The sequence below is a fragment of the Leptodactylus fuscus genome, chromosome 2 (assembly GCF_031893055.1).
Source record: "Leptodactylus fuscus isolate aLepFus1 chromosome 2, aLepFus1.hap2, whole genome shotgun sequence".
In the NCBI taxonomy this organism is placed as follows: Eukaryota; Metazoa; Chordata; class Amphibia; order Anura; family Leptodactylidae; genus Leptodactylus; species Leptodactylus fuscus.
In genome coordinates this window covers 90,515,843-90,540,436 of record NC_134266.1, presented here as the reverse complement: position 1 = coordinate 90,540,436, position 24,594 = coordinate 90,515,843, and the positions used below count along the sequence as shown (strand labels likewise).

The 24,594-nt window shown below is 43.4% G+C and overlaps 1 protein-coding gene across 1 annotated transcript in view; it reads right to left on the bottom strand.

The window, feature by feature from the left end:
- The window catches only part of SLC60A1 (solute carrier family 60 member 1), an 81,591-nt gene that overhangs the window by 40,673 nt on the left and 16,324 nt on the right, over nt 1-24,594 (bottom strand). Inside the window, exons 3-5 of the mRNA XM_075264171.1 lie at nt 12,504-12,702; nt 7,823-8,062; nt 7,516-7,690 (exon numbers count right to left, since the gene is read on the bottom strand). Coding sequence (XP_075120272.1) covers nt 7,516-7,690; nt 7,823-8,062; nt 12,504-12,702 — 614 coding nt within the window. The remainder of the gene's footprint in view (nt 1-7,515; nt 7,691-7,822; nt 8,063-12,503; nt 12,703-24,594) is intronic.

Below are 24,594 nucleotides of genomic sequence, written 5' to 3'. Positions count from 1 at the left end.
CCACCACGAGCAACCTGGATAGGTGGAAGTTTAGTTGGCACACAAGTGGATTACTAGACACCTATTTTTGTATATTGTCTACATGTTCCATTACGCACTAACTGATGATGAACTCTAGGAGGAACAGTTAAATTAGGAGAAACCGTGGATGATGATGTTGATATTGATGATGACAAAAACAACTATGTACTACTTGTGGATATGGCTGTGGTAATGATGAACATTTGGGTCCTGCCATCAGGACAGTGTGCAAAAGGATGCTCATCTGGGCATAACCAAATCCACAACCTTCAGTAGCCAACAAGCTGTTTAACTGTTCAGCCCTCATACTGCAGCCACAGTGCAGCCACTGGTGTGGATGAGATTGAGATTGTTGATGAAAGCAGCAATGATTGTTTTTTGGGCCCTATGCTTCACACACCTAACCTCCTGGAACCCTTGTCACTGCTAAAGTAGAGTCTGGCTCATGCCAGGAGCCATTTACTGAGTCAGGGGCGCCAATATATTTCCTTGCCACAAGATAACCAGGCTGTACCTGCAGCCATCTGAACAGCAAGCTGCCCAAATTCCACCTCCTCTTCCAGCACTGGAATAGGACCTTAAGTTGCAGGCCCCTCCTTTCCATGGGTAACCCTAGATAAAAATAGGGAACACAGAGAGCAACACAAATTCTCCTGCTCTGCAATTCTTAGGTGGAACTCCATTTTACCTGTCAAGAGCCATCGGGTGATCCAGCTTCCAGAAATTAATCAGTAAATCTCGTAATGCAAGTCCTACATTGATACAGTATAATATGCTACGCCAACCTGTTACCTGAGTAACAACATCTAGAGTAGGCCAAACAATGTCATACAGCTCCAAGACTGTGCCTTGCCCAAGGCGCCGTGTGAACATTGGTCATTTACCCATGTAAGCAGATTATAACACTTCATGTGTTGAAAGAAATCCATAGTTATTACATTTATGCCTGAATGACCACACCTTGCACAGATCTTACAGCTTTTGATCCTACATCAGAAGCAGGTTTGGTGTCACCTACTCCTGAGCTGACAACAGTAGAGCAGATTTTACACTTTGGCTGTAGGCCATCTTTGCTTCTTGTTGCTGTTGCCACCCTCCTCCTCCTGATTTGATCACTTCCGAGGCATAGCTAGAGGCTTAGCACTGTGGGGCCAATCATATTTGAGATTATTTCCCACAATACTTTGCTACTGGCCAAGCATTGTGGGTAAAGCTAACAATGTTAGCTGGGTCCCATAGGAATGAATGGATGCAGCCGGCTGCATCCATTCATTCTAATGGGAGACTAGCTAACATCTCTAGTAGCTACTTACCTGCACAGATCGCTGGTGAGGTATCTGCTGTTCTTGGTCCTCTTCAGCTCACTAGCCCCACCTCCCAGGTTAGTGTTACAGACCTAGGAGGAAGGTGGGGCTTGTAGCTTAGGAGAGTGTGGGCGGGTACTCGGAGGGGAGACGTCACAGTGTAGTGAATAGGATAGTTTTTAAAATCCGATCTCCGATTAGTAAAAAAATCCCATTGACTTGCATTGGAATCGGAATTGGGATCGAGATCGGGTGCAAATGAAAAATGATCGGAAATCAGATTTCAAAAATCGATCCTGAAAAGTCAAGATCGGCTCAACCCTAGTTACATACATACATTCTATACTGGACCACAGAAACACGCCGACACAAGGCCTAGCCCTAGACACTAGTCCAGCACAGCAAGGGCAAGGACAAGGACCCTCTTACCAACCACAGGTCAACAAATAAAGCCAAAGCTTGTGGGCAATGTTAAAGCCAAACTGAAGAAGATCAAGAATCAAGATAGGCAAGCTTTAGATTACAATAAATCTGATCTGCCTGTTCTCCAGAGCAATGAAAATGTACGGATTTAGCCAATAGGCAAATATGATAAACACTGACAAAAGGCAAAAGTCATCCAGAAATTGGGACCACGGTCATATGAAATTATAACAGAGGAAAGAAGAAGATTGAGGAGAAATCGTAGACATCTGAGAAATGCACCAGAAAGAGATAATACAGGGCCCTTGGAACAGTATATGGACACTCAAAGTAATGACTATGAATACCAGCAATAAAGAAACAGGCTGCTGAGGAGCATGGGGAGGTCTCTGGTCAGAGACAGCCAGTCCCAGAAAATAGACTGCCAAAATGAGAAGCACACCAAGATTTGTGTGAAGAAATCTCATATGTTACGTGAGCTGACAGAACAATAACAAAGCCAGCTTACTTTAAAGATTATATCTAATTTATAGCTATGTTCTCCTTCTTCATGTTCACAATGTTTTGTTATATAAAAAAACAAACAAAAAAACTTGAAAGTCTTCAGTAGATGATACCTTTTTTAATGGCTAACTCATAATGATGACAGATTATAACATTTCGAACCTCCGTTATCTTCTTCAGATATAACTAAAAACAATTTCTGTCCGCATGGAAATGTTCCTGTGTTAGTTGGAGGTGACAGTGAGCTGCTAAAAACCATATTCCTGAGGTTTGGTGGCTGTCTATAGCCCTACTTACCTAAGATGGGATAGCTTTCATCCGAAACACATAAAGAACTCCATTGTCTACAGCCAGGCCATCAGATACCATCACATATGTTCTAATCCTGAAGATAGAGACGAACACCTTGGAGGCCTCAGAAACACATTCTTGAGGCAGCGTTACCATCCAAGAACAATTGATAACCAAATCACCAGGGCCACCAGAATACCAAAATCAGATTTATTAAAATACAATATCAAACAGGAAAACAATCGGGTGCCCCTGGTCATCACATATAACCCACACCCGCAGATGCTGAGAGGAATCACACGCAAACTACATTCACTACTGCAAAAAGACAACCGTCTAAAATCCATATTTCCAGACCCCCCTCTCCTGTGCTATAGACAGCCACCAAACCTCAGTTATATGGTTGTTAGCAGCTCACTGTCACCTCCGACTAACACAGGAACATTTCCATGCAGACAGAAAAGATGCAAAACCTGCCCTCGCATACTGACCACTGACAGGATAGAGATACCAGACTCTAACAGGGAATATAAAAACCCAGGTACGTTCACCTGTATCACACCTAATGTAGTGTATTTAATAATATGCACCAAATGTTCCACTGAAAATCTATATGTTGGAGAGACCGGTCAGAAGCTCAGAATGAGAATGAACGCACATCTCCATACGATTAGAGAACAAAGACTGGACCTTCCTGTGTCAAAACATTTCTGCAATGAAGATCATAATATCACCAATGACATGAAAATTTTGATTTTAAGAGGGAATTTTAAATCAAGAAAACAGACACGGATTTATGAGTACAGGTGCATGACCTTATTTAAAACTCTGGAGAATGGAATGAATCTTTCACATGGGTTCATGTCAGCCTACAGAAATCACTGAACTTAGACAGCCATAAAGATTAGAACCAGGGAACTGTTTACACGTATATTCCAATAAGCCTCTTCCCCCTTCCCTCCTAAAATTCTATCCCTATGTGTCCTGTTGTACATAAATATGCAGCCTTCAGAAATTGTTTTTTGTTATATCTGAAGAAGAAGCCGGGAGCTTTGAAAAGTTATAATTAGAGATGAGCGAACACTAAAATGTTCGAGGTTCGAAATTCGATTCGAACAGCCGCTCACTGTTCGAGTGTTCGAATGGGTTTCGAACCCCATTATAGTCTATGGGGAACATAAACTCGTTAAGGGGGAAACCCAAATTCGTGTCTGGAGGGTCACCAAGTCCACTATGACACCCCAGGAAATGATACCAACACCCTGGAATGACACTGGGACAGCAGGGGAAGCATGTCTGGGGGCATAAAAGTCACTTTATTTCATGGAAATCCCTGTCAGTTTGCGATTTTCGCAAGCTAACTTTTCCCCATAGAAATGCATTGGCCAGTGCTGATTGGCCAGAGTACGGAACTCGACCAATCAGCGCTGGCTCTGCTGGAGGAGGCGGAGTCTAAGATAGCTCCACACCAGTCTCCATTCAGGTCCGACCTTAGACTCCGCCTCCTCCGGCAGAGCCAGCGCTGATTGGCCGAAGGCTGGCCAATGCATTCCTATGCGAATGCAGACTTAGCAGTGCTGAGTCAGTTTTGCTCAACTACACATCTGATGCACACTCGGCACTGCTACATCAGATGTAGCAATCTGATGTAGCAGAGCCGAGGGTGCACTAGAACCCCTGTGCAAACTCAGTTCACGCTAATAGAATGCATTGGCCAGCGCTGATTGGCCAATGCATTCTATTAGCCCGATGAAGTAGAGCTGAATGTGTGTGCTAAGCACACACATTCAGCACTGCTTCATCAAGCCAATACAATGCATTAGCCAGTGCTGATTGGCCAGAGTACGGAATTCGGCCAATCAGCGCTGGCTCTGCTGGAGGAGGCGGAGTCTAAGATCGCTCCACACCAGTCTCCATTCAGGTCCGACCTTAGACTCCGCCTCCTCCGGCAGAGCCAGCGCTGATTGGCCGAAGGCTGGCCAATGCATTCCTATGCGAATGCAGACTTAGCAGTGCTGAGTCAGTTTTGCTCAACTACACATCTGATGCACACTCGGCACTGCTACATCAGATGTAGCAATCTGATGTAGCAGAGCCGAGGGTGCACTAGAACCCCTGTGCAAACTCAGTTCACGCTAATAGAATGCATTGGCCAGCGCTGATTGGCCAATGCATTCTATTAGCCCGATGAAGTAGAGCTGAATGTGTGTGCTAAGCACACACATTCAGCACTGCTTCATCAAGCCAATACAATGCATTAGCCAGTGCTGATTGGCCAGAGTACGGAATTCGGCCAATCAGCGCTGGCCAATGCATTCTATTAGCCCGATGAAGTAGAGCTGAATGTGTGTGCTAAGCACACACATTCAGCACTGCTTCATCAAGCCAATACAATGCATTAGCCAGTGCTGATTGGCCAGAGTACGGAACTCGGCCAATCAGCGCTGGCTCTGCTGGAGGAGGCGGAGTCTAAGATCGCTCCACACCAGTCTCCATTCAGGTCCGACCTTAGACTCCGCCTCCTCCGGCAGAGCCAGCGCTGATTGGCCGAAGGCTGGCCAATGCATTCCTATGCGAATGCAGACTTAGCAGTGCTGAGTCAGTTTTGCTCAACTACACATCTGATGCACACTCGGCACTGCTACATCAGATGTAGCAATCTGATGTAGCAGAGCCGAGGGTGCACTAGAACCCCTGTGCAAACTCAGTTCACGCTAATAGAATGCATTGGCCAGCGCTGATTGGCCAATGCATTCTATTAGCCCGATGAAGTAGAGCTGAATGTGTGTGCTAAGCACACACATTCAGCACTGCTTCATCAAGCCAATACAATGCATTAGCCAGTGCTGATTGGCCAGAGTACGGAATTCGGCCAATCAGCGCTGGCCAATGCATTCTATTAGCCCGATGAAGTAGAGCTGAATGTGTGTGCTAAGCACACACATTCAGCACTGCTTCATCAAGCCAATACAATGCATTAGCCAGTGCTGATTGGCCAGAGTACGGAATTCGGCCAATCAGCGCTGGCTCTGCTGGAGGAGGCGGAGTCTAAGGTCGGACCTGAATGGAGACTGGTGTGGAGCGATCTTAGACTCCGCCTCCTCCAGCAGAGCCAGCGCTGATTGGCCGAATTCCGTACTCTGGCCAATCAGCACTGGCTAATGCATTGTATTGGCGTGATGAAGCAGTGCTGAATGTGTGTGCTTAGCACACACATTCAGCTCTACTTCATCGGGCTAATAGAATGCATTGGCCAATCAGCGCTGGCCAATGCATTCTATTAGCGTGAACTGAGTTTGCACAGGGGTTCTAGTGCACCCTCGGCTCTGCTACATCAGATTGCTACATCTGATGTAGCAGTGCCGAGTGTGCATCAGATGTGTAGTTGAGCAAAACTGACTCAGCACTGCTAAGTCTCTGCATTCGCATAGGAATGCATTGGCCAGCCTTCGGCCAATCAGCGCTGGCTCTGCCGGAGGAGGCGGAGTCTAAGGTCGGACCTGAATGGAGACTGGTGTGGAGCGATCTTAGACTCCGCCTCCTCCAGCAGAGCCAGCGCTGATTGGTCGAGTTCCGTACTCTGGCCAATCAGCGCTGGCCAATGCATTCTATTAGCCCGATGAAGTAGAGCTGAATGTGTGTGCTTAGCACACACATTCAGCTCTACTTCATCAGGCTAATAGAATACATTGGCCAATCAGCGCTGGCCAATGCATTCTATTAGCTTGATGAAGCAGAGTGTGCACAAGGGTTCAAGCGCACCCTCGGCTCTGATGTAGCAGAGCTGAGGGTGCACAAGGGTTCAAGTGCACCCTCGGCTCTCCTACATCAGAGCCGAGGGTGCGCTTGAACCCTTGTGCACACTCTGCTTCATCAAGCTAATAGAATGCATTGGCCAGCACTGATTGGCCAGAGTACGGAATTCGGCCAATCAGCGCTGGCCAATGCATCCCTATGGGAAAAAGTTTATCTCACAAAAATCACAATTACACACCCGATAGAGCCCCAAAAAGTTATTTTTAATAACATTCCCCCCTAAATAAAGGTTATCCCTAGCTATCCCTGCCTGTACAGCTATCCCTGTCTCATAGTCACAAAGTTCACATTCTCATATGACCCGGATTTGAAATCCACTATTCGTCTAAAATGGAGGTCACCTGATTTCGGCAGCCAATGACTTTTTCCAATTTTTTTCAATGCCCCCAGTGTCGTAGTTCCTGTCCCACCTCCCCTGCGCTGTTATTGGTGCAAAAAAGGCGCCAGGGAAGGTGGGAGGGGAATCGAATTTTGGCGCACTTTACCACGTGGTGTTCGATTCGATTCGAACATGGCGAACACCCTGATATCCGATCGAACATGTGTTCGATAGAACACTGTTCGCTCATCTCTAGTTATAATCTATTATCATTATGAGTTTAGCCATTAAAAAAGGTATCACCTACTGAAGACTTGCAAGGTTTTTTTTAGGGTTTTTTTTTATATTTCCTACCCACTGGCTAACACGATACAAAAACAACATTTTTCTTATACTAAATGTTTTGTTAGTTATATTTAATTGTTCTTTCATTTGAAAGGGAACGGATGTAACAATATGTTATTTGCTGAGTATGGCCTCTACACGTCTCACAGTGTCGACTTAGACATTGTTACAACTGTATTATTGCAACTCGTTGCTTGTGGTTCATGGAGCAGCCACGTGTGTAATGGCAGCTAAGATGTACACCTAATAAAAATGTCTGCTACTAACTACAGTCCATGAGCGTCTGGAGCAGGACCAACCCACAAAACATTAATCATGTCTTATTTTACTAACAAATAAACATCATTTACTAGAAATAGATTATCTCTTTATTATACAGTAATCCAGATTACTGTATTGTATGTCACAGGCAGACAGACAGGGTATTCTTTTGTACTTTCTCCCAATAAAGCATAATCGACACACTGACAGCCCCTCATAGGAAGTTTTTACCTTCATGTCTAATCCCTTCTTGCATTTCTGGTTTCTTCTCATCATTTACGTCCGTCTCCCTCTGAGTCTCCATTGCTAACTCATCTGCAGACAGCAGTGAGCCACTTCTGCTATCACAACCAGGCACCATGCCTTTCTGGTACATCAATAGAAAGACTGCGATAGGCACAGGGAGCTGCAGGAATGGAAGGAAGTCTGATCTTAGTGTCAGTAGTTAGCCGCCTACCCTAAACCTATATTAGCTCTTGGGGTTACAAGAATATATACATTTATAAAGAACCACATTAACAAAAAAAAAAAAACTCACATTGATGGCAGCCATGATCCAAAAGGCATAAGACACATTTGTCACTACCGGACCATGAAGTGGAAGGACATAGTGAGACACATTGCCAGGATGATGTGGGACAAGAGAGTTCCTAATGTGCTCAAGGTTGCTACTTCCATTCTGTGTGTTATTGGATTGTATACAGTTGGTATCCGATAGGAATGGGTCGGCTATTAATGGACTTAACAGAGCTCCAAAGCCCACAAAGAAGTGAAGAACCTGAGGAAAAAAAACAGAAGTCCTTAATCTTGTTGTTGCTTGTTTGTATGGTCATTGTATGGTTTCATAGGAGGTGCAGCAAAACAACTCCTGTATTCATTGACAATGCTATAAATATCGAAATTCGGAGGAACAAAGATGCTTACCATTTCAGATTTACTAAGACTGGCATTTCATTCATCAATATTTGTCAAATGTCTATTGAAGTACAGTTTGCAGAATTTATTAAGAGAGGCATGCCTGTCAATAAAGCTGGCACATACAATCAGCTATGCTATGATCTGGCATAGATTTGTGCTAAACGTTATACTGGTTTCTGACATAAATTCTAGTAAATCTGTTAAGCTGCAGCTGGTCACACCCTTTCACCAACTTCTATCCACTTTTTTTTATTTTAAATGTTGTGCAAGCAGCCTAAATAGCAAAAATTTACAAAATTTAACATGAGCTGGACCCTCAGCCTCTCCCATCCATCTATCCCCACAGGAGGAAGGGCCATGCACTTGAGATTCTGCTGTACCTCTCCAGATGCTCCCTGACCCTGAGATCCTCAAGAACCACCCTTTCAGATGGTGCTCCCCTTTGGTGCAGCTCTCTGCCCCCTGACAGCTATCCTATCCTCAAGAACCACCCTTTCAGATGGTGCTCCCCTTTGCTCTGCAAGTCTGGGACAATAGCCTCTCTATTATCTTATACTCCCCAGAGGACTTTCCGCACTTTGTTGATCACTTGGACCTGCTTTCCATTCCTCTTACGCTTGGACCTCTTTTTGACCCTAAGCCCTGTCTCTTCACAACTCACTGGGCTTGTCCCAGAAATCTACAAGACATCTCCATCACTCCTTCCTTTTGGTTAAATCTTTAGGTTAAATGCCCCAGCAGCAGGTTAGTTCCTCACAGTCTTTTGTTGTCTTCATTAGGAGACGAGCTTAACTTCCCCAAATGTTTAGTCCCCATGTCCCGACTTAATGGTGCAGTGGTGCTTATTGCTTGCCCCAGCCTGTAAGATCCCTTAGTTACAATGTTACGCTAGGTTCACACCTGCGTTCTACTCTCCGTTCTGTGCTTTCCATCTTCTGCATGCCAGAAGACGAAAAGCACAGACCGGGTCCAGCCGTGAGCGGCGGTGAGCGTTTTATGCTCTCCGCCGCGAAACCGGATTTTTTAATCTGGATACAGAGTACTGCATGTCCGACTCTGTGTCCGGATTAAAAAACCCGGTTTCACGGCAGAGAGCATAAAACGCTCACCGCCACTCACGGCCGGACATCTTTCTCACCCATTCAAATGAATGGGTGAGAGACTCCTGCAGGTTTCCGTCTCCTGCTCTGTTTTATGCAGGAAACGGAAACCTGCATTACGGAGAGGACAACGCAGATGTGAACGAGCCTTTAGTAGTAGTTATGGATGCACCACTCCTCATTCTTCTGGACCAATGGATCACCCATGACCAGTCTTAGCTAGCCTCCTTTAATGTGAGTTGGCTGAACACCACAGAGAAGAGTTCATAGGTGATACTTGCTTCACAGGAAAAAGGTACACATCACCTGCCTGCTGGAGAAACATTTTAAAAGCATTAGCCTTTAATCCCTTAAAAATAAGTATATTCTTCACTAGTATTTAAGTAACAACCATTCCACAAAAAGTAAATTCCTTCATAAATTCCCAACATCTAGTCCTACAGTGTGTGACAGACCCAGTGGTGCAGTTTATTATTCTTATCCTGCAGGTTGAGGATGAGCTTTGCCTCAGCTTCAACATCACGATCCCTGGCGACTTACACACACTACAACTAAGGACTATACCTTTTACTAACCCCCACATGCCAGGAAGCACAGAAGCTGTTAGACCACACCTATAAATGCTCAGTACAGATTTGCCAAAGCAGATTTTATGACTTTGGGGATAAAAGTGGGTGCATGTTATTTAGGGCATTAAAATCCTGCCAAAACCACATTGCAATGATTTCAAATCCACATGTGCAGCCTCTACACATAAGTAAAGTAATTTCGTAAGAACTCTATTCCTACTACTCAGCATTGTATAATCTTGATGGCCCGAATTCCTGCTTTTTCAAATGCCTCTGTCCCCAATCCAGAATTGGGTGATGCTGCACTTACGCCTCTGGCCCTGGATGTATCATTCTTTGAAGAGGAGCTTCAAGAATTAACGCACTATCTGCCTGGAATAAGAAGCGATTGCCCTGAAGTTTTTACTGCCAAATTTTCTAAGCAGTTTTTTTGTTTCCTTTCTCCTTTGCTATTGAAGGTGTTTAATAGTACCTCTGTATCCCTCCCCTTTCCTTCACAGACCATGGAGGCTCATGTCTTGGTCCTCTCTAAACTCAGGGTCTTGGTGGTGTTGACATCTTCATATGGCCTATAATGATATAAACATAACAAACATGAATGAAAAGTGAACATATTTTTCAAGAAAGGAGAAAGAAAAATATGTTCACATTTCATTCAAGTTTGTTATGTGTTTATATCGTGTGGATCGTTGTTCTTAACCCCTTTGTTGTTGTTTTAACTTGTATATGTCAGGGAGTTGATTAGTTAATCAGTTCCATTTGTGCTGCTACTATATAAGGGTGGTTGTGATACAAGGTAGTCAGGCTATGACTAAGGAATGCAAGTTCTGAAACGCGTCAGCCGACGCCATTTGATCCTTTTCACGATCAGAGCAGAGAGTGCTTTTGCCTAAATGTACATACAGTATACATTTTTTAATTGGAATGAAATAAGGTTTTTTGAATTTTAATGTGGCTGCTGGACACCATATTTTCTTCATGCCAAGTACTCCGAGCCGACGGCGATTCAACTTGTCCGTGCAACCAGCATATTCTCCAGAACCGTGAGTTGGTCCAAATTAAGGACATACATGGACATTATATTTATTATTAGAATATTTTTCTGGGTTTCCGTGTGGGCTGTGATATCCCCTTCCCCGTATCCCATTTTCAGCTAGCTGTATTTGAAATCGTACCTGGCAAGGCTGCCCTCTTACCCCCTTGTTGTACATCCTTTTGATGGAACATTTTCTGTTCTCCATCAGAGAGAACCCAGGCTTAAACGGTATAACAATAGGTTGGAAGGAATACAAATGTTCTGCTTTTGCAGATAATCTCTTTCTCTGCATCACTCAGCCACACATCTCCTTCCTCTCATTTATGGCTGAGCTTGATCATTTTAGCTCCTGGTCTAACGTCAAGGGTTAATGCAGCCATATCAGTCTCTAAATATCTCACTTTCCTCGAGGAGCAAGCCCTAGTGAGGAGTATTTTATCCTTTCAATTGCCTATTTTCTTTTCAATACACTATTTGGGAATTCGTATCCATAGTGAACTGAGTAGGGTTATCTGGAGACTTGAAAATCAGGGACCCACTCTTAGTTTGGGCACATTAACATTTTGAAGATGAACATCCTCCCCAGATTACTCTATTTCCTACAGACTATCCCTAACACAATCTCCGCATCACTTTGGCTGACATTGTTGTGGTGGCCTTCCTGACTGTAGGATATATAACTATATGGTGGTGCACAAGTGTGTAATAGATTTCTTACATGGTCTCCATAGCAAGCTTAGGATGCATATCACTCAGTCAATATGTCCGAAGGCCCTGCCAACCTTTCTTTGGACCTGCAATAATTCCAACATTTCATTGCAATCAGTTTCTTTCAGCACAACCTCTGTCCCAGTCCCTGAGATGTATGGCCAACTAACTTATAGACCCTACAGGTCTCCTGCTTCTACTATGTGACAATCCCAACTTTCCCCCAAGTTTATCCCCCAACCATTTCCTAGATATATCAAAATTCTCTCCATTTCATTTTATTTTTTTTAGCCACGTCCACTTCGAATATTCTATAGCCCAGGGGTTACTTTGGCTCACAGGATCGCCATCTCCAGCCAAAGATAATTAGCATATCCAAGAACTTCAGGTCCACAAAGACACTTCAGGTTCAAACCTGACCCCAGCGGCTTTATGTCTCCAACCACAGCATGCAGGTTCACAAAATAGTTCTAACAATAAAACAAATCCTGGTCATCTGACCACTAAATACACAGAATAGTGTCCCTTACTATCAGGTTGTGGTCCCAACACCTAGAACCTCAAAATAAATTGTTCATACCAGAACTTTTGGGTGCAGCTCTCCAGGCCCTTGGCTCAGCATTCCTCAAAGTCAGCTATGTCTCAGTGATGATCATCTTTTCTTCAGGAGTACTCCAAGCTTGCTGAATTGTTTCCACACCTGTCAAATTTTTTCACAGTAGTACTGTAAATACAGTACATTAGTCCGTATAACCCTTCCAGTTGTAGACAAGCTGTCTAGAGACTACACTACATTTTGTATATGGCACTTTAAGGAGAACTACACCTATTGGTCAATGTGATACAAATGTCCATGTTTGTGGAATTTTAGCACATTGCTTTGCTCACCTGTAGGAAAACTGCTGAGTCCTGTTGATAAATTTTCACAAGCTGCATATTAGAGATTGTATCAATGTTGCCCATGGCCAGACCAGCTAACGCCATGACCATTGAAAGGACACCAACATGTTCACAAAATGGGATGATGACAAATACCAATGAGATGGTCAGTGAACATATAAATAAAATGAACAAGCACAGCTTCAATCTGTGGAAGGCAAAGTGATAGGATTAGCAGAAAGAACAGAATACAGTTCATATGCAGATGTTTTAAGACAACTTATATCACTTATAAAAGGCAGAAAGAGAAATGCTAGTTACTACAAGAATCTGAGTGAGGACTGTCCTGTAATAAGTCAGGGCACAATCTATAACAACATTTACATATATGTGTTTCATAGTGTGCAATATGAGAGTGTCTCATGCACATATGCATTTCAGAACAGTAATAGTTGTGCTTACCACAAAAAGTAGTATGCCCTGTTGTGTGTCTAAGTATATGTGGACACTAGAACATAGAATCCATATCTAATTTCCACAGTATCGTCTTTGTAAAGTTATGGTCTCCTTTAAGCACTGACTGCACAATGTCTAAGAATGTGGGGACAAGTTGCTTTGACAAACATATGGTAACACCCAAGTGTCAATTGATTCATATATTTCCAGGAGGAATAACACTGGGGTGACACTATGCAGACATGTGAGAAAAGATGGTACAATTATTTTTTATGGGGAATACAAGTAGTTACTAAAAAAGACATAAAGAGTCTTCAAAGGGAATCAGCCAGGTGGTTTTTCCACCCTAAACTGGCCCCAGCACATGTAGCTTCAAGTAATGACTTTTCCGATGGTGCCTCTCACTAAGCTTTCTGTTTAAAAGTCAAGTTATACGCTTTTAAAACCTTAAAGGGGTATTCCCATCTCAAGGATCCTATCTATACTTGTAGTTTATGTAAATTGAAGACTTTTCCTAAATATATTGCTTTAAAAATGCTGCTTTGTTTGCCTGCTATGTGAACTTATTTCTCCCATTGTTTACATAGCATTTCCATAACACGGGACCTGTGTGAGAGGACAAGTGATGTCACTCACTGCTCTCACTGTAATCTACAGCTCTGCTGGCAAGACAATCAGTTCAGCTAGTTACAGTTTGCTGATAAAGTCTGTTATCTCTTTATGTAAACACATGGATAACACTGAGTCCTTTCTCTACAAGCATGTGCATATTATTTGATCTGCAAAAGTATTGTGATACTTCATAGGCCATATTTACATCTATGTTCGGCTTTCTGTTCGGGGAGTCCTGCAAGCAGCATTTTTCTTTCCACATGTTTCATGTGGAAACCACACGGACTCCATTATAGTCTATGGGGTCCACAAGTTTCCTTAGGTAACCGCTTTTTATGCAGATAGGTTTCCAATCGGGTGGTCCCCAAGCAGACTCCCCGAATGGAAACCCGAAAGCAGATGTAAAAAGGACTATATAGTGTCCTGTTCAGCAAGCTGTATTCAGCAAGCTCGGGGGAAAGGGGAATATAGGAAGTGAGAAGAATAGACAGCAGGCAAACTGCTGAAACAAGTAGATGGGAAAACCCCTTTAACTAGTCATGGGGTCCAGGGAGCAGCTTCAGCTAGTCATGCAGTCATTTTGCTATAACACCCTGTGCAGTCAGCAGTTAGGTATTAGGATGAGGTCAGACCACGAGGAACATGCCGGTCATGATGCACAGGATTTGATTTAGTGCAATGACTGCATGAGCTGCGCCCCAGCCTCCATGATTGGTTAGGGTAAATTAACTGCTTACTTCCAGTATCAGTCCATAGTCATGTGATACATCGTCATGTGATGGACACACAGGTGCACAGCTCGTTATCAAGCAGATGTCTGGTTACTGTGCTGTGACTAATGAGTAGTGCACCTGTGTGTCCATCACATGACCCTGAACTATATATCACATGACCATGACTTGTACAGTATATCACATGACCATGGACTGCTGGGATCTGGAAAACTGAAGAATTGATACAGAAAGTATACTGGAAAATTGTACAACTTTTTATTATACAAACAATAATATTTGTTTACTGAAACGGGACAGCCCCTTTTATATATGTCTACTACTCATATCTGTTTAAAAAAAGTCATAGCATTGAATGGAATACCTCTAAGAATTCCCTCCCCTTCTAGTGTTTGAGTAAGAGGTCACCTCGAACTTTTGTGGGCACGTCTGAAAACCACCTGAGCTTAAGTGTGTAATTAACAATAGGGAGTACTAGAAGGTAGTTAACAGCCCGGCACTGCCTCCATTCCATAGATTAACTATTCCCTTACCAAATGTTCCATGTACAAAGGATGATTTTAGTGGATATATTCTATTCTATTTTAATCACTAATACTTTTATGAGGAAATAAAATTACCAAGAGTCCTACCCTTGATTCGGTGACTGCTGTACATGTCTGAAATAAATAAAACTAAATTTATTCAGAAGAAATGGTTAAAGGGGTTATCCCTTTTAATAAAATTGAATGCCTATCCTTAAGACTGACCATCAACGTTAGATTAGAGGTGATCTGACTATCCGGACTTGTGCAGATCAGCTGTTTTGATGGGACTCACACACTTGCTACCTTTATTTTATACTGGCAGTTATGTGTACTGCTCATGTGCCCCAAACACTTAAACAGAACTCAAAACTGGCAATATGAAAAAGGGAGCAAGTGAGCACTGTAGCTCCTGGCATGTAAACAACGCTGAAAACCACCACAGCCCTTTAAAAACAGCTGATCTGCGGCAGTCCTGACATTTGGACCTCCGACAATCATGGAAACATGAAATCCTTGTCCTCTCATTCTAGTATACCTTACATGTATGTCCACTGCTGCTCCCTTCAGTGGTAACTTTTGCCTGCTTTTAAATTGTATCTTAAATGAGAAATATATTGAACAATAACACACATGCCATCAGAAAATATATGTAAATATGGGAATAGTTCTTTTCAGTCATAGATCAGTCATACAATAAATGATATCCCTAATAACTAGAAGCAGCATTGGTTCCCATCTAAGCAGGTAGTGCAAAACATTACATGCTATTTAGTTTAAATACAACATATTTCATATCTTTACCCTCTGTCTGTCCTTCGAAGCCACATGAGCATTGTTATCTTGCTTTTCACCTTATTGTGTGCGACAAACAGTTTTGTACGAGTAAAACATCATGTGAGAAAATGAAAAGCCACAATGAACTTACAGTTCCCCGATAGGTCGCAATTCATCCCATGAGGGCAAGATCATATATTATTTTTACATTCTTTACTTTATCATTGGAACTCTGGAAGGCTAGCGTGCTTAGGATAGGATCACCAGAGCGTCCTTTCAGAATACATTTGTCCAGTGTACGTTGGCATCAGTGGTGTAACTAAAAATGGCGGGGGGCCCCGTGGCAAACTTTTGACATGGGGCCCCCTCCCCCCACCAATGCCAAAGACCCTGACCGACCGACATCCCCCCCCCCCCGCACAATTATGCCGCATAATGGTCTCTGCACACAGCATTATGCCCCATTATGGCCCCTGTACACACAGTATGATGTCCCATAGTGACCCCTGCACACACAGTATTATGACCCTTAGTGGCCCCTGCACGCACAGTATTATGCCCCATTGTGGACACCCATGAACAATTATTATACTCTGGGGTCTTTTCAGACCCCAGAGTATAATAATCAGAGACCCAAGGGGGAGGGATACAAACATAAAAAACACTGTTACTTACCTATCCTTGGATCCGCTGCACTCCCCGCTGACGTTGACCATCTTCAATGACATACGGGATGTCACATGACCTGGGCCTGCGTCACGGCGCATATTCACGCAGGCCCCAATCATGTGATGTCAGGGACGTCACACTAGTAGGCCCGTATCCTGCCTGGAGAGGTAAGTAAATGGGGCCTGTAATCGCCTATTAAAAAAACAAAACAAAACAAAAACGCAGCGGTAGCACTGTCGCCTGGACCCCTTAATGTCCCAGGCCCTGTGTTAGCCGCTACCGCTGCTACCCCTGTAGTTATGCTACTGTTTGAATACCTTTGCCTCACCTGTTTTGAGGAGAACTGGTGACTGCACCTTTTATTAAAGCTGTACAGAAAAAAAAACATCCTTTGTTTAAACAATGGGTGTCATTGGCAGACGTAAGCAACAGTAAGCCATAGAACAGCCATTGTTTCCATCCTAAGCGTCTCGATCAGAGCAGTTATTGGGACAGGCATTGGTTGCCTACTTCTATTATGCTGAATATGGGTGCTCCACGCAGTGTGACTCCGGCTGCATGCCAGGTCAGACTGCTGGTTCCCATTAATTTGTGGTGGTTCTTGGTGGGATCAGCCATTGAGGTACACTTATTACCCAGTTACAATTTTGCCTTCACATAAAGACTGAGTAGTCTGAGACAGAATAGTTGATCACGACGCTTGACAAATGCAGTGAAGTGACCAGTGCATACATAGCTAGGAGACTCATGATGATCCGCTTAAAGACAAATTGGCAGCAGTTAATCCATGCCATTCCCAAAGCCAGAAATATGACTAAGGCTAAAGCCCCACAGCACGACCCACAGCTATAAAGTGCTGCGGGAAAAACCGCTTTGGCAACGCATCGAACATTAAACAGAAAGTTTGTGGACTTTCTGTTACAATTATATCTACAGGAAAGTCGCCGGCATTTCTGTACATATACCGTATATACTAGAGTATAAGCCGAACCGAATATAAGCCGAGGCCCCTAATTTTACCACAAAAAACTGGGAAAACTTATTGACTCGCGTATAAGCCTAGGGGGGAAATCCAGCAGCTACTGGAAAATTTCAAAAATTAAAATGGTCAGAGTTTTTGGGTGCAGTAGATGCTGGGTGCTGGGAAAGGGGAGGGGGTGTTTTGGTTGTCTATCTGCCCCTTCCCTAAACTTGAAGACTGTTTTTTTTTTTTTTCCCCCCATTAGGAATTCAGTCTGCTGAATATAGGGTATCTGCAGTGCTCCTATTGACCCCTTCCCGATGGAACAGGAGCACTGCAGATACCCTATATTCAGTACACCGGGCACTTTCAGACACAGGGATACCTAATATGTTTGTGTTTCACAGTCATTTTCTACTTTTGTATGTATTCTAGGGAAAGGAGGGATTAAGAACTTTTTTTTTTTTTTTTCAATTTTTTTTTTTGCACTATTTTATGGGAGATTCTATGCATTGATATTGTTGTTGGTCATAGAATCCCCCCCCCCCACACACACACACACTCTCTCCTATTAAAAAAAAAAAAAATCTGACTCGAGTATAAGCCGAGAGGGGCTTTTTCAGCTCAAAAACTGGGCTGAAAAATTTGGCTTATACTTGAATATATACGGTAAATAATATGCTGTGATTTCCAAAATTGTACCGGTTTTGGAATCCCATCCACTTTGCAGTTACTGTAAAACGCCGCAATTCTTCCATAGGTATAACTGACATAACATGACGGTTTTTGAAATTGCAGTATTTCCGCTGTGGATACTTTTCTGCAATGTGTGGATGGGATTAGCCAGAATCACATTCATTTTGCAGGTACAATTTACAGATGTTTATTAATTGCGCATCTCCAATTTTAGAGCGCGATTCATGGAAAATATTTTCTGAAGACACTGATAAGTCAAAAAATAAATAAAACTACACAGTTATTCATATAGTTCTAAAAAAAAATAAAATAAGAGGTCACAGTGAGGTACGTCAGAAGAAGGCTGCTGTATCAGCTCTTTCTAAATAAAGACCAAAATAATAATAATAATAATAATTTATTATTATTATTATTGTTTATTTATATAGCACCATTAATTCCATGGTGCTTTACATTTGGGGGTTTAGATACAATACACAGAATATACAGGTAGATATAACAGTGACCGAGTGGCACGGTGTGGTAGAGGGCACTGCCCGCGAGGGCTTACAATCTATGGGAGGTCTCTTTAGTTCTTGGTGGTGAGGGGATTGGGGGAAAAGGTCCACTAGCTTCAAGAACTAAATGAAAAACTCATACCTCTCAAAATAAATATCTCTAAACTCCCTTCACCATACAGGACATGTCAAAACTTCTTCAGGTGTGGCTACAAAAATATCAAAGGTCGTTGCCTGTATAATAAGACGTCAGGAGTAACACCAAAGCACCTACCCTGAGAATACCGGCCTACTACCGCACCAACAGAGATCAGTGACTATGTATTCCTCCTCAGGCAAGCCCATCGCTACATGAGAAGCGTTCAAAAGACATGGGGCTAAATAAACTAACCATGTAACTAATTCCCAACTGCCCTATGCAATTCCTCTTATTAAGAATCATCAGGGGCTTCCATAGAAAGATACTTCCATTGGCATACTCTGCCAAAGATAACCAAAAAATCATGTAGCGTGACCGTAGCATGACCGCTCTGATGATGGCAGTAACAGGCGCTGCACTCGACTGATCATATAAAGGACAAGCCCCGTCCAATCCCCTCACCTCTAGCCAATCGCATTCACCCATTGGTTCTCCCTTCCAGACATGCGCAGTAGACATAGGCACCACTCCCCCTCAGGAGCCAATCCAACAACTGCTCTCTTTAACCAATCAAGGATCCTAAGAGAAAACAGACGCAGGCCTACTACTGCTTTTACCAACAATCTCGGAGAAGTACTCGCTGTAGACTGACACGCATCCAGCATCATCAGCATAGAGCCGCCTCCCTCCATATTGTTTCTTCGCACTTAGAAAACTGCATAGCTAGCCTAAAAGTCTAATTCATACCACAATGAGTACAAACCAGATTACAATCCACGAATAAGATAAATACAGGCCTCCTAATGATATTATTACTCCCACAGACAGGAAAATGCTCAAATTCCATCTGAGCTAAATAAACATATATAGAACACAGCGCCAACAAGTAGGTAAGCGTATATGGCATATAGTGTCATAAACAGGGCACTGCCCTATAAATACCAGGATCGCCTAAATACCTTAGCGATATACTGAAAATACATTATTGATAGCTCGACCACTATATACATTCAGAGAGAAGGAAGACTCCATATTGAAGAGCATATTCTAAAGTAGGCTGAGCCAGAGATAGGAGGTAAACAACCACTGAGAGAGGACAGAACTCTAACCCATATACAGAAACACTAAGAAGACTCCATGATATAGAATATACTACAAGCTGTACAAAAGGTCAGCTCAGGCGGAGAGACCATAACAAACGGGATTCTGGATCAAATATAACATGTGAAGTCCAGCTGTTCATTAAGCCCATGGGGCTGTAATGTATCCAACCTATATATCCATTGGACCTCCTTGTGTAGGATAAAATTATCCCAATCTCCCCCTCTAGGCTGTGGTCTCACCCACTCAATCACCTGAAACCTGAGTTCAGAGGTATCACCTGCATGGCAACGTATAAAATGCCTTGCCACCAGGGTATATCGTGTTCATTACAGATATCACAAACGTGATCCCCGATTCTCCTCCTGAGCTGTCTCCTTGTCTTGCCGACATAGTTTAATGGGCACGGGAAACCCAGGAGGTAAAATACCCCATACTGACATAATTTGCGAAGTCACGACAGCAATAGACCATCCCAATAGATACTAGATACACTCGTGAATATCTTAGATTGATCAATAAACTCACATGCTGTGCAACCCCCACAATGCCAGCCATTTTCCCTTTTCCTAGCCATGTCTCACTAGCTGGTGAAGGCCACAAAAAGCTTTGTACTAAGCGGTCCTTAAGATTTTTCCCCCTCCTGTATGTAACTAAGGGTTTAGCACCAACAGCCTCTCTCATGTCAGGATCTGCTTGTATGTAAACTCCTCCAGTATTTCCTAAGTATAGAGAGGACCTCAGTATGATAATTATCAAAGGTCCCCACCATTCTCAGAAAAAAAATCTCTCAAACCGGTTTCTGTTTGGGTACCAAAATTGTCTTCCTCTCCATATCCCTGGCTCTATTAAAAGCCCACTGGATAGAAACTTCAGGAAAGCCGCTATTCCTGAACTGCTTACAGAGGTCCTTGGATTGATAAACAAATTCATCGTAAGATGAACAATTTCTTCGTATCCTCAAAAAACGACCTACTGGTATTCCCCTTCTGAGTTGTTCTGGATGACAACTACTTCAATCCAGAAAGCTATTGGTCGCCATCTTTTTACAAAATACTGTGGTAGCAACCGTACCATCCACGGTTCTTTATAATCTGAGATCCAGGAAAGTCAGCAAGCTTTCATTAAACTCTGATGTAAATTTTAAACCCAGATTGTTTATATTAAGCTCAGCAACAAATATATCACACTCTTCTTTTGATCCCTTCCATAAGACATCATCGATATATCTGATCCAGAGCTCTATATTTGCTGCAGTTATTGTAAAACTGTATTTTCACAATGTGGAGCCCTGGCCTAAAAAAAACCAATACGTTGTAAGTTACTAGTCTCTAGTGGTGTTTACCAGTAGCAAGGTTTTTATTATTTATGTATTTCTCTTTTGAAGGATTTAGAGCAGTGGCGGAACTACCATTATAGTAGAGAATGCTTCGGGGACCTTAGGGGATGCTATTGGCCCCCTCCTTTTTTTTTTTTTTAAATAGTAATGGTCTCTATTCGCTTATTAATATCAGGTTCTGCCCACAGCTGCCTCCACTTCCACGTCAGCCCTCCTGGACCACTTTGAGGCAGAAGTGAGAAGCAGATTTGGCCATAGAAAGGATATGGGATTGGTAGACAGGGCTGTGGCATTGAGAGTATTTGTAGGGTGAACCTTGCAAGATTTGCCTGGCAGTTTTGTTCAGACCAAATACTGTATATACTCAAGTATAAGCCGAGTTTTTCAGCACAGTTTTTGTGCTGAAAAAGTCTGCCCCGGCTTATACTCGGGTCATTACGGTAATTCAGCAATATCATAGTTACAGACCCAGCATCCGGACCCGGCATCCAGACACCGGAACGGGTGCCGGGTCGCATCGCCACGCTCCTGGTAGTAGTGTGGCGATGCTGTTCATTTCAAACTGCAGAAGTACTTATGGTACTTCTGCTAGCAGACCCGGAACACAGGGCCCGCTATCCCCCCACACACACACTGCTCTATGACACATAGGGTGGCCACGTAACCTCAAGCCCGCACCTGGCATGTGTCTGCATTCTGCCCCTGCTAGCAGAAGTCCCGTAAGTACTTCTGCAGTTTGAAATGATGCATGAAGCATGGCGATGCTGCGGGCCCGGCACCCGCCCCAGTGTATGTATGCCGGGTCTGTAGCTATAATGGCGCTGCTCTGCTCCAGAGCGATTGCCATGGCAACCGGCACCTCCGCTGTAAGAGTTACAGCGAAGATGCCCTCCGTGGATAGTACTGGAAGCCTCTGAGGGGAACCGCTGCAGAGAAGCGGCAGGCGACGCCATGCCCATGGAGAAAGGAGGGAGCGGGTGCGACCGCTCTCTCGAGTGCGGCCCTGAAGCGCTGAGGGAGATCCCCTGCCGCTGGCCAGAGCGCTGAGGCCGGACCTGAAGGAAGACCTCGGCCGTCGGACCTGAAGGGGAACTGCAGCCGGCCAGAGGGGAATCCCTGGCAGCCACATACACATTAGGTATCCTTGTGTCCAAAAAAACCCGCTCTACAAATCTATAAAAATATTTTTCCTATACGGTAAACGCCGTAGTGGGAAAAAAAAGTTGTCTAACTGCCCCTTCCCTGAGACTGGGTTTCCCCCCCACCCCCACCCACCCACCCACTTGGAATTCAGCCTGACTACAGCCACTTCATTCACTATACTCTGGGGTCAGAAGAGACGCCAGTGTATAATAATAGAGGGTGGCAAACCCCAAAAATTTCGGGTTCAGACAGAAAATTTATAGTGAAAAACATAGGTGCCACCATGAGAAATTATACCATGTGAAGGGCCCACTGTGGGACATTATACTGTACTATGTCAAGGGGCCACTGTGAGACATTAAACCGTGTGGAGATGCCACTATTGGACATTACACTGTGTGAAGGGGTACCTATGGAACATTATACTGCGCAATATGGGACATTATTCTTAAAGGGGTTATCCAGAAATTAGGTCAGGTAGTGGCCTAAAGTCACTAGCACTTACTATAAGAGAGCCTGGAAAGGAGGCACTTACTGCATGGAGGTCAATAAATGAGTAGTATACTGTGTGGTGGACCAGTAAAGGGGGCATTTACTGAGTGGACACCAGTACAGGAAGCAGCAAACTAGGGGCTAATAAGGAGTCAATATGCAGTGTGGTGGTTAAGGGGGAAATTTATACCATGTGTGGGGCTAGCAAAAGGGATATTTTATAATGTGCGAGCCAGTTTAAGGAGCATTATGCCATGTGGGGGCCAGTAAAGGATGCATTATACTATATGGAGGCTAGGAAAAGGGTCACTATGTTTTATACTAGTCACTTCTGGTTATGTTAGCCACTAAAAAAGTTTGTCTATAGCAATTAATGAAATCAGTTATTTTACTTTGTAACCAAATACTAAAAAAAATTAAAGCTGAAATCTTATTAAAAGCTATGAGTGATACCGTATGCCACTAGTTTTTACAGATGAAGTCCATGCAGTGAAAAGTCAGAAATAATATAATGCTTTCTATTTACGTCTTAAATTCAGTACTAGAAATTGCTCCTCTATACAAACTTGCCAACTATAGTAATCTGAATGGAAAAATGGTAAAAATGCCCACTTTAGGACAGTAATAGTGATTCTCAAAGTGTACAACACAGTAAAATTCACACCTTTATCCCCCTACATAGCAGTAATACCACTTTGTGCCCCTTAGGCTATGGCCCCACGGGAAGATACGCAGCACTAAAGCACTGAGGGAAAAACGGTTCTTCCCGCAGCGCTGTGAACAGAAAGTTCACATAGTTTTCCTTCGAGGACTTTAATTTACCATTATATCTACGGGAGAGCCGCTGGCGTTTCCGTAGATATAATTGTTATGCTGTGATTTCCAAAATTGGGCCAGTTTTGGAAATTGCAGTGTGTCCGCGCTGCGGTTTGAAACGCAAAGTGGGCATGGGACTCACATGAAAAGAAAAACTAAAGTAAATAAAATGCTTTCAAGAGAGTCTGTCATGGGGAAAAACACTATTAAATACTGATCTTCCTCCATGACTTGGAAGACCAGCAGTCACTGCACCACAACTTAGGTTATGTTCACATTTTCAGTGGTAAATTCCACTGCCGTCATCCATTGTAGGATGAGAGTAACAGACTTTAATGGGGCTGAAATAACTGATGCAGACAGGACTCCCTCTGTCTATATTGACTTAGCCTTAGTCTTTGAACATGCCGGATGTGTGGGGTTAGTTTACTTATATAGTTTCAATATCATGAAAGTGTCTCCATAATGTAAACATTAGGTAAGAATATGACAAAATTATGTCAATAAAAGATGGAGGTGAAGATATTGTTAGCTGTTCTACCGTTACTGAAGGGAATGAGCCAGGTAATGGTTTCCAGCAGAATATGTACATGCTCTATAGTGCCAATAACTTTCGTTCCTCTTACTTTAAGTCTATCTGTTCTGTATACTCACAGGATCTCATCTTAGAGGCCTCTATATATCACAACACCCAGCGGCCGGCCGGCGTCACAGGTGCTTCCATTCATCTCTATGGGTGCGTGCTGTTCGGATCGGCTGATCCGAACAGTGTTTGCTCATCTCTAGTTCTTATGGCATTTCTGTGCAGCAGTATAGAGACTATAGAGGGCGGTTCAGCCAACTCAACTAGCAGGGGAGACAAGTTAGTCCCGGTTACTTTGCCACCATTGTGGGTATAACTTGGCTCGGTATGGAGCCTCTATTTGTTGTGATATATAAAGGGACTATAATAAGGACAGTTTGGTACTACTCCTTGTGAGAACAAAAATTATTGGAATCAAAGGTTAGTCACAATGAGTGCTCCTTCACACGGCGTAAGCGCTCGGCTCATTCCAAGCCGTACATGCGGGCACTTCTAAACACTTCCCATTCACTTCAATGGGAAAGCTGGCTTTACGAGCGCTCCCATTGAAGTGAATGGGAAGTG